Here is a 13,213-nt window from a genome sequence, read left to right as displayed (position 1 = left end):
GGAACAGTAGTATTAGGTGTAACGTCGATAGTACTTGTTGGGAAAGGTGTAGTGGTATTATGGCCAGCGGTACTAGTTGTAACTTCAGTAGCACTGGTTGAGAAAGCAGTGGTTGGCATAGGAAGAGTGGTACGAGTAGAAGCAGAACTAGTGATAATAGTCTCAAAAGTGGTAGCATCAGTAGTAATTGTAGAAGGATGTAGAGAACCTGTTGGGAAGGTACTTGTCATAGGTGTAGTAGAAACTATAGGGCCACCATATATCCAAGTAACCTCAGTTAGCTTTTCTAGGCTAATAGTCTTGTCAGTCAGTTGAATAGTCAGCGTCTGCCAGAAAAGAAGAGAGAGTTCGTATTTGAGAACTTTTTAAACATCACATTTAAGTCATTTTCAAATTACAATTTAACAAAAACCAATGTATTCATTCTTTTCCAGCGAGTAATAAAAGGATATAAACATTCCTTTTCAGGTCACTGACTCCAGACAGATAAATAGGGGGATATGTTGTGTGCATGACCCCTGTGCTGGAAATCTGTGTCTTTCCACTTCATTAGGCCATACCACATTGCTTGCAAGTATTTGCAGCTTTGATTAAGCATTGATAACCAACACTTATAAAAATCTCTTCGCTTTGCCACTAGATTTTAACCTTCCTCAGGGCAATCGGGTTTCATGTCTTTACCATCCCCAACATGTAGTATTGTGCCTGGCATATAATAGGCATCTGATACGCTACAAAGTTTCCTACAAAGAAGTTCTACATCAGTCCTAACTGGAAGTAGTTACTTGCAGAGGGTGGTCTTGAGCTCAATAGTCCAGGAAAAATGTGTTCAAGTAGAGAACTAGAAAGGACTAGAGAGAGAAAAGCTATCTGATTGTTCAGAGGGTCATCTTCCAAAATCCAAATATCAGCAGGGCGGGCACTCTTTCACTGCTTGGAAGACAGGAACTATACTTACCCATTTTCACTTCCCTAATTGACCCCCTACAGGTCACTGGATCATACTTAGGACAGGTCTAGTGTTCGAAAGTGGGATATTTTTCCCTCTGTGGTTACTCTTGGTAACTCTACTGGTAATTTGTCTTCCACATAGGTGGCTCCAAATGCAGACCCTGCTAGAAGGTCTAGCAGGGTCTGCTATTTATCACTCTGTTTTGTTAACCAAATAATTTTATCTCACATCACAGGTGGGACATACTCATTTTGATGATTACTACAGTTGACTGCCAATTTTCACCAACCTATAAGATCTATCAATTTGACCAGGGACATGAGTAATTTCAGGAAGGAGGGAGAAAATCTTCAACAATTTTAGGGGATCACACTTTCATTTTAGCCTCTGCCGCAGAAGCAAATAAGTTTTGTTATGTTAGCCTGAGAGACTAACCTCACTTAACACACTGAACCACTTCTGGGAAACACAGGGAAAAGATTCCACCAGACCATTGATCATTGATCCCTGGACTACATTGGGAAGACCACTGAAGCTACACATTTTACAATAGGATTCAACACTCCCAACTTTTCAGGAACATACTATTGCATGTATCTTTATAACCTTTCAAATGTAAGCAAGTAAAAGAATGAAAATAAAAGTGGTGATAACTTTGCCGAATAATAAAATTAATTTATGATATAACATTCCTTTGAGACATACCTGATTATAAGGGTCACACTTGAAATTCTTCTCCACGATTTGCTGGTTGTCGTAGGTGGAAGTGACTTGTGTCACAGAAATAGAGCTTGTCCCCCAGATTTTAATATATCCAACTTTCAGTGGATTCGAGTCATTCAAATACTTATTGTGTATGGTCTGGATTTGCAATAGATTCTATAAAGAACGTTTAAAGAGAAAAAAATACATAATACATCTGTTGAGAGACTGTATTTCACATTAAAGTATTAAGAAACCTCAAATTACTATTGTTGTGCCAGTTTGCTGTTTTATTCTTAAACACTTCATGAAGATACACTTCCTGAGTACCTGCTATGATGAACTTGATAATGCCAACATAATGAAAGTTATTTTATCTATATTGTTACTAATTCTTACAAGGATTTTGGAAAGTAAGTATCATTATCTTAGTTTTACAGATGAGGAAATTGAGGCTCTAGGAGTAAAGGGAGTAGCTAAATGACACAGATATGGTCGGAATCGTGATGTGCCTATGTGCCTAGCTCTGTATGAGTTAACACAGCATGAACACAGAATCCCGGCAAACAGCCCCTAGACTAAGGATAGTTCACAATAAATATAGGACTGGATTAAATCATGAACTGTTTAAGTATCATCACAAGGGTTAAACTAATGTGAGGTAAGTCATGAAGTAGTATGTGATTAAGGCCTAAATGAAAATCATAGTGAATATTTGTTATGGATGGTAAGAGAAAGGAGAAATCACTATGGAATAGGGGGGGTCAAAAAAGGACTTAGGAAGGACATGGAACTTTAGGAAGCCTGGAAGGGTGGATGGATTTAGAAAGGTGAAATGAATGAGGAAGGGGCTGGAGGCAGGGTCATATGGAAGAAAATCATGCTATTTGAGTGCAAAAGCTATGGTAGCTCACACTGAGCAAATGAAATAAGACTGGTTAAGATGGATGAGGAAGATTTTATGCAATGAATCAAGGAGATAGTTGCAGTAGAGTAACACTATAAACTCCTTGACTCTCATGGCAACAGTAGAAAGAAAAAAGAAATCCGTTCAATTGGCTTCTATGGAGAATATAATAAGGTTTGAGACTGACTGCACAAGCAGAATCAAGGGAAAGTGAGGAAAAAGGGATATAACAAGTAAATAGGTGTGCTGAAGTTAGCACTTATTGATTTGGGAGAGCCTACTGTTAAATTGCCTGAAATTCTGCAAGCCAGTCGATAGCTTGAAATTGGCTAAAACGGTGGAAATACTTACACCACAGGAATTAGCAAATGCTACAAATCAACTCCACACTCCTATTACCCCATACCAGCCAGCACGCCATTGATAATTACCCCGTGGAAAGTTAGAAGCTTTCTTTCATGTCAAGCCTCTGATCCTTAGAAAGAAATGCCATCAAATATCACATAGAAATAAGAATTCACTTATCACTTCTTTGGAATAAGAGAAGAATGCAATTTTAGAGTTAGGAAGTATTTAAGGGAAATGTAATGTTTTATAATAAAGAAACACAGATTAAACAGGGGAAGTGTGTTCCCTAGCTTAAATAACTAGTTAGTACAAACAGAACTAAAATCCAGGGCTTCTAAATCAACAGTTTCATTTAAAAAACATTTTGAGAGGAAAAATATGTAGTCTTCAATTCAACTTTTCTTAAATTAAGGAGAGAATTTACACATTTAATTAGTGTACAAAGTCTTGCATTTAGTTTCAAAAAGGCAACTGCAGGATGGAGAGAGCATGATCTGACAATCATGTCTATGAGGATAATTTGAAAGTTTTAGTTGACCATGAGATTTATATGTGATACATGTGTTTAAAAAATTAACACAATGTGAGGCAGTAACAGTAAGAAAATAGAGAATAGCTAAAAAGAGGTCATAGTTGGGTAATGAACTGTTTATTGTTTTGTGTCACTGATTTTTTTTTTTTAAGATTTTTATTTATTTATTTGACAGAGAGAGACACAGCGAGAGAGGAAACACAAGCAGGGGGAGTGGGAGAGGGAGAAACAGGCCTCCCACCGAGCAGGGAGCCCAATGTGGGGCTCGATCCCAGAACCCTGGGATCATGAGCTGAGCCAAAGGCAGACGCCTAATGACTGAGCCACCCAGGCGCCCCTGTCACTGATGTTTTGAGGTTGCCTGTTCTGCAGTATAAAGTTCATGCCGTCCTACAGAAGTATATGGCAAGCCACATATGTAATTTTAAATCTTCTTATAGCCACATTTTTTAAAAGTAAAAGGAAACAGGAGAAATTGATTTGAAAACACATTCTATTTAACCCAACATATTCAAAATAGTATTATTTTAACATGTATTCAATATATAAATATTAATGAGGTATTTTACAATCTTTCAAATATTTCAAATTAGGCTAGTCACATTTCCAGTGCTCAAAATTCACATGGGGTCGCTGGGTGGCTCAGTCAGTTAAGCATCCAACTCATAATTTCAGCTTAGGTCATGATCTCAGAGTCATGAGAGAGAGCCCCACATAGGCCTCCACACTGCACTGGGTATGGAACCTGCTTCAGATTCTCTCCCTCTGCCCTCCCCCCAACTCCACTTGCACTTGAATGTGCATGCACACTCCCTCTCTCTCTCTCTCTCTCTCTCTCTCTCAAAAAAAAAAAAAGTCACATGTGGCTAGTAGCTATCATACTGCATAATGCAGCTCTAAGATATTCTTTCAATCCTGGGTACCATGTTTTAAGAGGAATCTAGACTAATTGTGGTCCAAGCAGAATAATCAGATCTGTTTAAACACAAAACAGAGGAAGTGTGAAGTTAGCCAGCTGATGTGTAATTCCAAAAGAAGACAGAAAGTATATATAACAGACATCTTCAAATTACTGAAGCCCTGTTATGTAGAAAAGACAAGAGATTTCTGTTATGCTCTTTCTTAAATGCAGAATTATAGAGAAGCAAATTCCAGGTTTGACATAGAATGATCCTCCTACTCTAATGAGAATGATACAGGTTATCTCTGGAGTCATTCAACATGCCTGGTAGATTGGTTGTCTTATTTTCTCCAGTTATTCACTCCTCCCTATTCATACCCTTTTCCATGTGATTTCGGCAATGCCCTCCCTCTCTGGATGGGGCATTCTATCCCACCTTTGTCTTTGGGCTTGGCCATCTGACTTTTCCTTGCTAATAGGATGTTAGTCAACTTGCTGCAAACTGGAGATTTGAAAAAGTGCTCAAGCATTTCCATTTCTGTTTTTGCCCTCTAACAGTCATAAAAAAGGTTCTGCCCAGAGCTGTCCATAAAGCAATCTTAGATCATATTAACATAAGGACTGGCTTGTGAAATTCCAGGCAACTTAAGAGTAGGCTTTCCCAGGGGCACCTGGGTGGCTCAATCATTAAGCATCTGCTTTCAGCTCAGGTCAGGATCCCAGGGTCCTGGGATCGAGCCCCGCATTGGGCCCCTTGCTCAGCAGGGAGCCTGTTTCTCCCTCTCCCTCTCCCTCTCCTATGTGTGTGTGCTTTCTCACTCTCTCTCTCTAATAAATAAATCTTTAAAAAAACAAAAACGAAAATAAAACCAAAATAGTAGGCTTTCCTAAATCAATAAGAGCTAGCTCCAGCACAGCCATTTACTACAAGTTATATCCTCTTTTCTTCATTTTCCCTTGATTCTGCTTGCAATCAGTCTCAAAATCTTGTTAATTTTCCATAATGCCAATTGAACATGCTTCTTTTTCTCAGATAGTTGAAGAGCCAGCTGACAGGTGTGTGAGTGAGTACAGTCAGGATCATCCAAGCAGCCAAACAGTCCCATAACTGATTGCAAGCCAGCGAAGATCAGCCAGGTCCAGCTCAGATCATCTGAACACTACAAACTCATAGGCTAAATAATTTATTTAGTGTTTAAATTATTTATTTATTGTTACAGCTGCTGAAATTTTGAGGTTGTTTCTTATACACCATTGTTGTGCAATAGATAACTGATCTAGCATTATCCTGCAAAATATTTATCAGCCAGAAAATGATGTCTCATCCCCAGAAAACATGTCATACATTTAAAGACTCATTTTTTCACCAGCATTATATGAATTACAAGTTTCTTCTTATAAAACTGATGGTGTACTGGATAATTGTCAAAATAAGGACTGTTTCTTCCTGATATTAATGTCAACAGACCCAATTTATAAGTGTAAAGGGAGGAAGTTCCTCCTATTAAGATGTAGGATATTATTTTGATACAGTTAACTGATAATGTTTAATCTGTAGCTAACTGGGAATGGATTTATAAAAATTCAATAAAATACTCTTACCCGAGTTGCTGTAAAGTTTGCCAAGAAATAGTTTCCATTTTCATAGGTATCTGTAAGCAAGAAAAAAGAATAAGCAATTACTCATTGCTTCAACTATAGCAGATAACCTTGTATATAGTCAAAGGGGTCACAATTACTGATCAGGATAATCATGACCTCTCTGAGGAACATTAAGGATAGTAGCCAAGGGATTCTTTCACTCCAGGGTAGTATGGGGATGTACATATGGAACAGGGTACTTCAAGTGAGGATCAAGTGGTTGTAAAACCAGAAAATCTTGGTTGAACTAAAGATAGATACCCCAGATGAGGAAATGTGGAGGCTACTGACTGGTTTCTTCTGTGCCAACCTAACAAGCACATAACCATGAGCGTCGACATGACTATGAAGACAAAGGCTCACAGCAGAGGAGAGTGGTTAGGAATTCAGGCTCAAGTCAGACTGATATGGATTCAAATCCCTGATCCTACAATTAATAGTTGTGCAAACTCTGGCAAATAACATTTTATCATCTGTAAAATGGAGATAGTAGCACCTAGCTCATGGTATGCTGCATGAGCAGAGTAAGTACTCAGAATGTATACTTCACTATCATAAGCAAAGTCATCATCATCTTCACCTTCATGATTCTTCTCTTAGATCATCCTATCATAGTGATCTAGTTCCCAAGCTCTCCTGCCTCTACATAACGTACTCCATCAATTCTTCCCCAGACCCTCTTGGCTCCTCTAGGCTCCAGTTATGCTCCAGAACACTCCATTCTGACAAACCCTTTACTTGGCTCTCTCTATAGCAAGCAATCACTACATCTTTTTAGTGCCATATTGTCTCAAAAAAAGGTAGCCTCTGCTTCTTATGTCTGTGGACCCAACTCATAATTCAATCCTACATCTCCTATATTTCAGTTCCTATGTTTCCTTTTTTCACTGAATCTGATCTTTTCAAAGTCACCAGTGACACAATATGTTAAATCTAAATATCTCTTCATTATATGCAGGTGTTTTAGACCTCTTTCCCCACACATCTCTTCCTTGAAATAATCCTTAGTAGATGTCTACTTTACTCATTCTTCTCATGTAGCTTCTATAATTCTTATTTCTTAGAAGTCAGTTCCATTTCATGTTCTGTTCTTGCCCTTATCAACATTCCATCTCTTACCAATATTCCAACATATTCTCTCCTTGAGCCTATTAATACTCTTTCTTTTCTATAAATTACCCCTACTCTTGAAGAAATAATTATAAAACGTATATTTTTTAAATTTAGCCTTGGCTAGAAAATGTAACCTAAGCATATACTTATAGACTCTTTTAGCAGTTTGAATGAAGCATTTCTAAAGAATGGAATTTTGTTAATAAGGTGATCTAAGATTATCCTTGAGCTAGCTATTAAATCTCCTTATATAAGGAAAAATTTAACAAATAGTTAAAAACCTACTAACAGAAAATTTAAGTTAAAGTTATACTTACACTGTGTCTTGGTGTTTTAAATTTTGAATTTCTAAGTCTGTTTGGTGAAAAGGAGCAAAGAGCTCCTCTGTGTAAAAGTTTAAAAAGTATCAAAATTTTAAAACTTTCAGGGACTATTGATTTTTTAACCTTGAGACTAAGACATTTATTGAAGGAAACTAAAATTTTATAGAAAAGTGTTTTCCCCTTAAATTTTTGAAATATATTGCTCATAGGGAGCTGATTTTTAACACCACACTAACTGTGGTGTTATTAACCCACCATGACACCAATCATCTAGTTCTAATTAGCTCAAGCTGTATAAAAGGACTCTAGATTCCCTTAAAACATTGGTTCTCAAACAGCAGTGATTTTGCTGGTGGGACTTTTGGCAATATCTAGAAAAACATTTGAATGTTACATCTTGGGGATGGGGAGAGTGCTTCTGGCATTTGGGGGGTGTTGCTAAACATCTTGTAAATAACAGTCCAACCACCACCAGCAACAAAGAATTACCTAGCCCAAATTGTCAGTACTATCAATCATATGTCTGATAAGGGACTTGTATCTAGAAGATATAAAAACACTTACAATTCAATAATAAAAAGATAATCTAATGTAAAAATTGACACAGTTTGCGAATAGACATTTCTCCAAAGAAGATGTATGAATGGCCAGTAAGTACATGAAAAGATGTTCAATGCAATTAGTTATCAGGGAAACACAAATCAATCGAAGCTGCAATGGTATATTACTTCACACCCACTAGGATGACCACTCAAAGAGATGATAGTAAGTGTTGACAAGGATGTGGAGACACTGGGCCCCACATGCACCGCTGAAGGAATGTAAAGTGGTGCAGCCTCCTTATAAAATAATCTGGGAGTTCCCATAAAAGTAAACATAGAGTTACTATATAAAGGGGAAATTCCACTCACAGGTATGTACCTTAGAGAACTAAAAAAATATGTTTATACAAAAAACTTGTACACAAATGTTCATAGCATTTTTCCTAATAGTGAAAAAGTGGAAACAACCCAAACATCTCCTAGCTGAGAATTGGATATATAAAATGTGGTATATTCATACAATATCATACTATTCAGCCATATGAAAGAAAGGAAGTACAAATACATGCTACAACTCAGTAGAACCTTAAAAATGTTATGCTAAGTGAAAGAAGGCAGTAATAAAAGGCCACATGTATTCCATTATGTGACTCCATATGATTCCATTCCTATGAAATGTTTAGCATACACAGTTGCATAGCGACAGAGTAGTAAACGCCTAGGGCTGCATCTCCTGGGGCTGGAGAGAATGGGGGCAGGGCACAGGAGGACTGAGGGGTGATATCTAAAAGGTGGAGGGCTTATTTTGGGGGTAAAGAAATTGTTCTAAAACTGTCTGTGTAATGGTTGCACAACTTGGCAAACATACTAAAACCAGTGAATTGTACACTTAAAATGGGTACATTACATGGTGTGTGAACTGTATCTCAATAAACTCGTTATCAAAAAAGTTTAAGTCAGGCCCAACAACTAACAACAACAAAAGGCATTTATTTTTTACAAAAATATATATTAAAAAAACTTCCACCTGATTAATCTAAAAGATTAATCCAGTGTGATTTCTACTTGTCGTAACACTTCCAGGCTTCTCACTCCTCTCTTCATCAGACTTTCTGTCATCATATCCATATTTGCAAATTGTGAGCCCCACCGGGAGACTCCATAGGCATCTCAAATTCCAAGGGTGCAAAATTAATCTCCTTATCTCTCATTGTTCTCTAACCTGACTTTACTATTGTCCATGTTCCATACCATGATAATGGAATTGCTTCCTGACCAATCACCCAGGCATGTAGTTGGCATGATCTGACAATGTAGTCTCCAGTCAACTTGGCAAGAGCTCACTGACGCGATACAGTGTTGAATACCTTGGCACAGCCACTAACCCCTTTGGCTACAATTTCTTGCTCACCAAACAAATCCCTGATTAAAATCTCATCCTTCACCTAGATTTAATTTAAGGAAAATACGTACTTCCTAGTAGATGGGAACATTCTAGCTCATTAATAAATATAGTTCTTAAATTTAAAAATTGGCACGGTAGCTTATTATTTTCTTACAAGGTGTAAGGCTGCAAATCTCTTAAAACCTAGTTTGAGTGGCTGGTTAACCTCCTTTCTCTGACTTTTGGACTTTCTGTTGTCATATTAACCACACTGATGTAAATGTAGTATATCTTACCTAATAAATCTTATGTTAAAGGCTTATACTGGAATTTTATTTACCTTGCGTATTAATGATATATGCTACTCAGCATCCATGTGCCAGGAATTCTCTCTATATATGAAATCATTTTGTCTGCATAAAGAGATCTACGTGATAAGTAGAGTTTTGTAGATGTTAAAGATGACAAAGTGCTGACAAAGAGATGTTAAGCATCCTTCCAAAAGACATACAACCAGGAAATGACTGAAATGATATCTGAATCCAGAGCTACGGGACGCCACTTGCCACACACCTCTCCATGAAATTTACTTATTAGGTTGAACTTTACAGAAATAATCGAAGACTAAGTTGAACTTTGAAAAAAGTAATCAAATTCTTTCCTATCCCACTGTTAACCTGGTTCCACCTCTAAATGAGTGACCAAATCATTTGAAAAATAGCTCTTTTAAATACCATATTCAATGAGTACAGGGTTATAATGCATTATCTATACACTGAGAAGAGAAAATTAAAGTACCATCCGCAATATTATCAAAAACTTAGAAATACTTAGGATGTATTTGACAAAATATGTGTAAGACCCATGCACTGAAAATTATAAAATGCTCTGAGATAAAGAAGACCTAAGTAATTAAAAATGATAGACAGATGTCCCCAAACTGATTTATAGACTCAATGCAATAGCAGTCAAAATTCTAGCAAATTTTGTTAATTATTATTTGTTAAAATAATTTTGAATCTACCTCAGTTAATACATTGTGGTATTGGTATAAGTGTAGACATAGAGATCCATGAAACAGAACAAATAATCCAAAAATAGAGTCTCAGCCATACAGGACCTATTCATAGCTAATAAAGGTGTCAAGGTAATATCACAGGGGAAAAGATTCTGCTTTCAGGAAAGGTGCTGGATCAACTGGACAAACATGCTGGGGAACAAATGAACCTTGACCATTACATACATACAGAATTTAATACAAAATAGGCGACAGTCCTAAATGTAAAAGCTAAAACTCTAAAATTTCCAAAAATACAGGAGAAAAATCTCTGTAACCTTGGGTTAGGCCATGTGATGCTGTGACTTATAATAGGTATTTGGTCTTCATCCCATTTCTGCCACAGAGCTCTTAAAACCCTTGGAATTTCCTAAGCGATAAGAACTAAGTATCTTTTGTTATATTAATGAGGTGACTTATGGAAAGCACCTTAGGTTCCTGGCTGGTTGCCAGGACCAACCCTGTGATCTGAAGGCTGGAACTTCCAGCCCCACCCAGAGACCTCTGGAAGGGGATTGGGGCTGGAGGTTGACTCAATGGCCAATGGCCAATAACGTAGCCAATGATGCCAGTGTAATGAAGCTGCCATAAAAACCCAAAAGGATGGGGCTCATAGAGCTTCCAGATTGGTGAGCACGTGGAGGTTCAGGGAAAGTAGTATCCCTGGAGAGGGCACGGAAGCTCTGAGCCCCTTCCCACATACCTTGCCCTACGCATTTCTTCCACCTGGCTGTTCCTGGGTTATATTCTTCTATAATAGTCTGGTAATCTAATAAGTAAAATGTTTCTCTGAGTTCTGGGAGCTGCTCTGGCAAATTAATCAAACCTGAGCAGGCGGGTGTAGGAACTTCTGATTTGTAGCCAGTTAGTGTGAGGTACAGGTAACAACCTGGACTTCGAACTGGTGTCTGAATCGCAAGGCGGGAACCTCCAATCTACAGTGGGTTATTCAGAAGCATGGGTGACAACCCAGCTTAGTATGAAGTGGGAAAGGGAGGAGGAGGCAATCCTGTGGGACTGAGCTCTTAACCTGTGGGATCCAATGCTATCTCCTGGTAGACAGTGTCAGAATTGAGTTGAATTGTAGGACACCTAGTGTCCCAGATTTACTTGTTGGTATGGGGAAACCCCCACACATGTTAGAATTGGTACCAGAATGCTTTTTAGACCAAGGCACAAAAAGCACAAATATAAAAGAAAAGCTTGGAAAAAAATGGACTTTTATCAAAATTAAAGTTTGTTTTTTGTAAGATACTATAAAGGAATTATATAGGCAAGTTACAGACAGGGAGATATAAATTATATCTGATAAAAGACTGGTATACATAACTCCTACAGGTCAATAAGGAAAAGACAACATAATAAAAAATAGGCAAAGGACTTGGACCAATACCTCAATAAGAAGACATACAAATAGCCAATAAACATAAGATGTTCAGCATCAAGGAAATGCAAATTAAATCCATAATGAGATGCACTATGTACTACTAGAATAGTTAAAATTTTAAAAACTGACACTAACACCAAGTGTTAGTGAAGATGTGGGAAATTGGAACTCTGAATTATTGCCGTTAGTAAGGAGAAACCGTATAGCCATTTTAGAAAATACTTGGGCAGTTTCTTCAAAAGTTAAACATACAATTATCATCTGACCCAGCCCAGCAATTTCACTTCCAGGTTTTTACCCAAGGGAAATGAAAACGTATGATCACAAAATGACTTATACTCAAATAATCATGGCAGGTTTATGCATAATGGTGAAAAACATAAAACAACTCAAATGTTCATCAATAAGTAAATGGATAAACAAATTAGGGTATATCCATACAATGGAATGTTATTCAGGAGTCAAAAGATAACAAGGAATCATGGATCACCACATCAAAAACTAATGATGTATTGTATGGTGACTAACATCACAAAATAAAATAAAATAAAATTTTAAAAAAGGTAATAAGCTACTTTTATATGCCTCCAGATGGCAACACATTTTGCTACAAAAATAACTTTGCTAAGTGACAGAAGCTAAGCACAAAAGGATACGCACTGTATGATTCTATTTACGTCAAGCCTAGAAAAGACAAATCTCATCTAGAGTGACAGAAAGCAGATCAGTGGTTGTAAGAGCCTGAAGTCGGGGTTGGGAGTGGAGGGTAGTTCACTGAAAAGATATAGAAGGGGAAATTTGGAGTCATAAAAATATTCTAGATCTTGATTGTGGTGGTGGCAATATAAATGTATCTATTTGTCAAAATTTATTGAACTGTATACTTAGGATGGATATATTTTATTTGTATAAATACAACTCAATCAAGTTGATTAAAAAAGCAATAATTTCACTTCTAGGAATCTACCCTATGGAAATAATCTGAAACACAAACAAAGCTTAAAACTTGATGGTGTTTATAACAATGAAAACTGAAAACATCCTGTACCCTAGATTAGAGAGTAATTACAGAAAGTCAGATAAATTGTGGCGTATCCTCTCAGTGGGATATAGTAATCATAATGGTGTTTATAAGGAGTATACAATAACATCTAGACATATTTCTATCGTTATGCTAAGAGCAAAGAAACAGCACTCAGAAATTAAATATGTGGTATGTTTTAAGTGATATAAAAAATTAAGCATTTTCTTAAGTAACATGAAAGCAAAAGAATACAATAATATTAAGTTATTACTTTTTTCTAGTTTTCTGTCTTTAAAATATTTTCTTTAATGACAATATATTACCCTCATAATGAAGAAAATGAAAAGGAAGATATTACTAGTGAAAAACAAGCCATAATTTCAGAAACTGTGACACGTTA

At 36.9% G+C, this 13,213-nt stretch overlaps 1 protein-coding gene across 1 annotated transcript in view; it reads right to left on the bottom strand.

The window, feature by feature from the left end:
- Positions 1-13,213, bottom strand: part of LOC110582814 (probable maltase-glucoamylase 2) — an 81,183-nt gene that overhangs the window by 968 nt on the left and 67,002 nt on the right. The window contains 3 exon segments of the mRNA XM_021692830.2: positions 1-326; positions 1,658-1,831; positions 5,945-5,994. Of these exon segments, the coding sequence (XP_021548505.2) occupies positions 1-326; positions 1,658-1,831; positions 5,945-5,994 (550 nt within the window).

Source organism: Neomonachus schauinslandi, chromosome 12 (genome assembly GCF_002201575.2).
Source record: "Neomonachus schauinslandi chromosome 12, ASM220157v2, whole genome shotgun sequence".
Lineage (NCBI taxonomy): Eukaryota > Metazoa > Chordata > Mammalia > Carnivora > Phocidae > Neomonachus > Neomonachus schauinslandi.
This window is presented reverse-complemented; position numbering and strand designations above follow the sequence as displayed.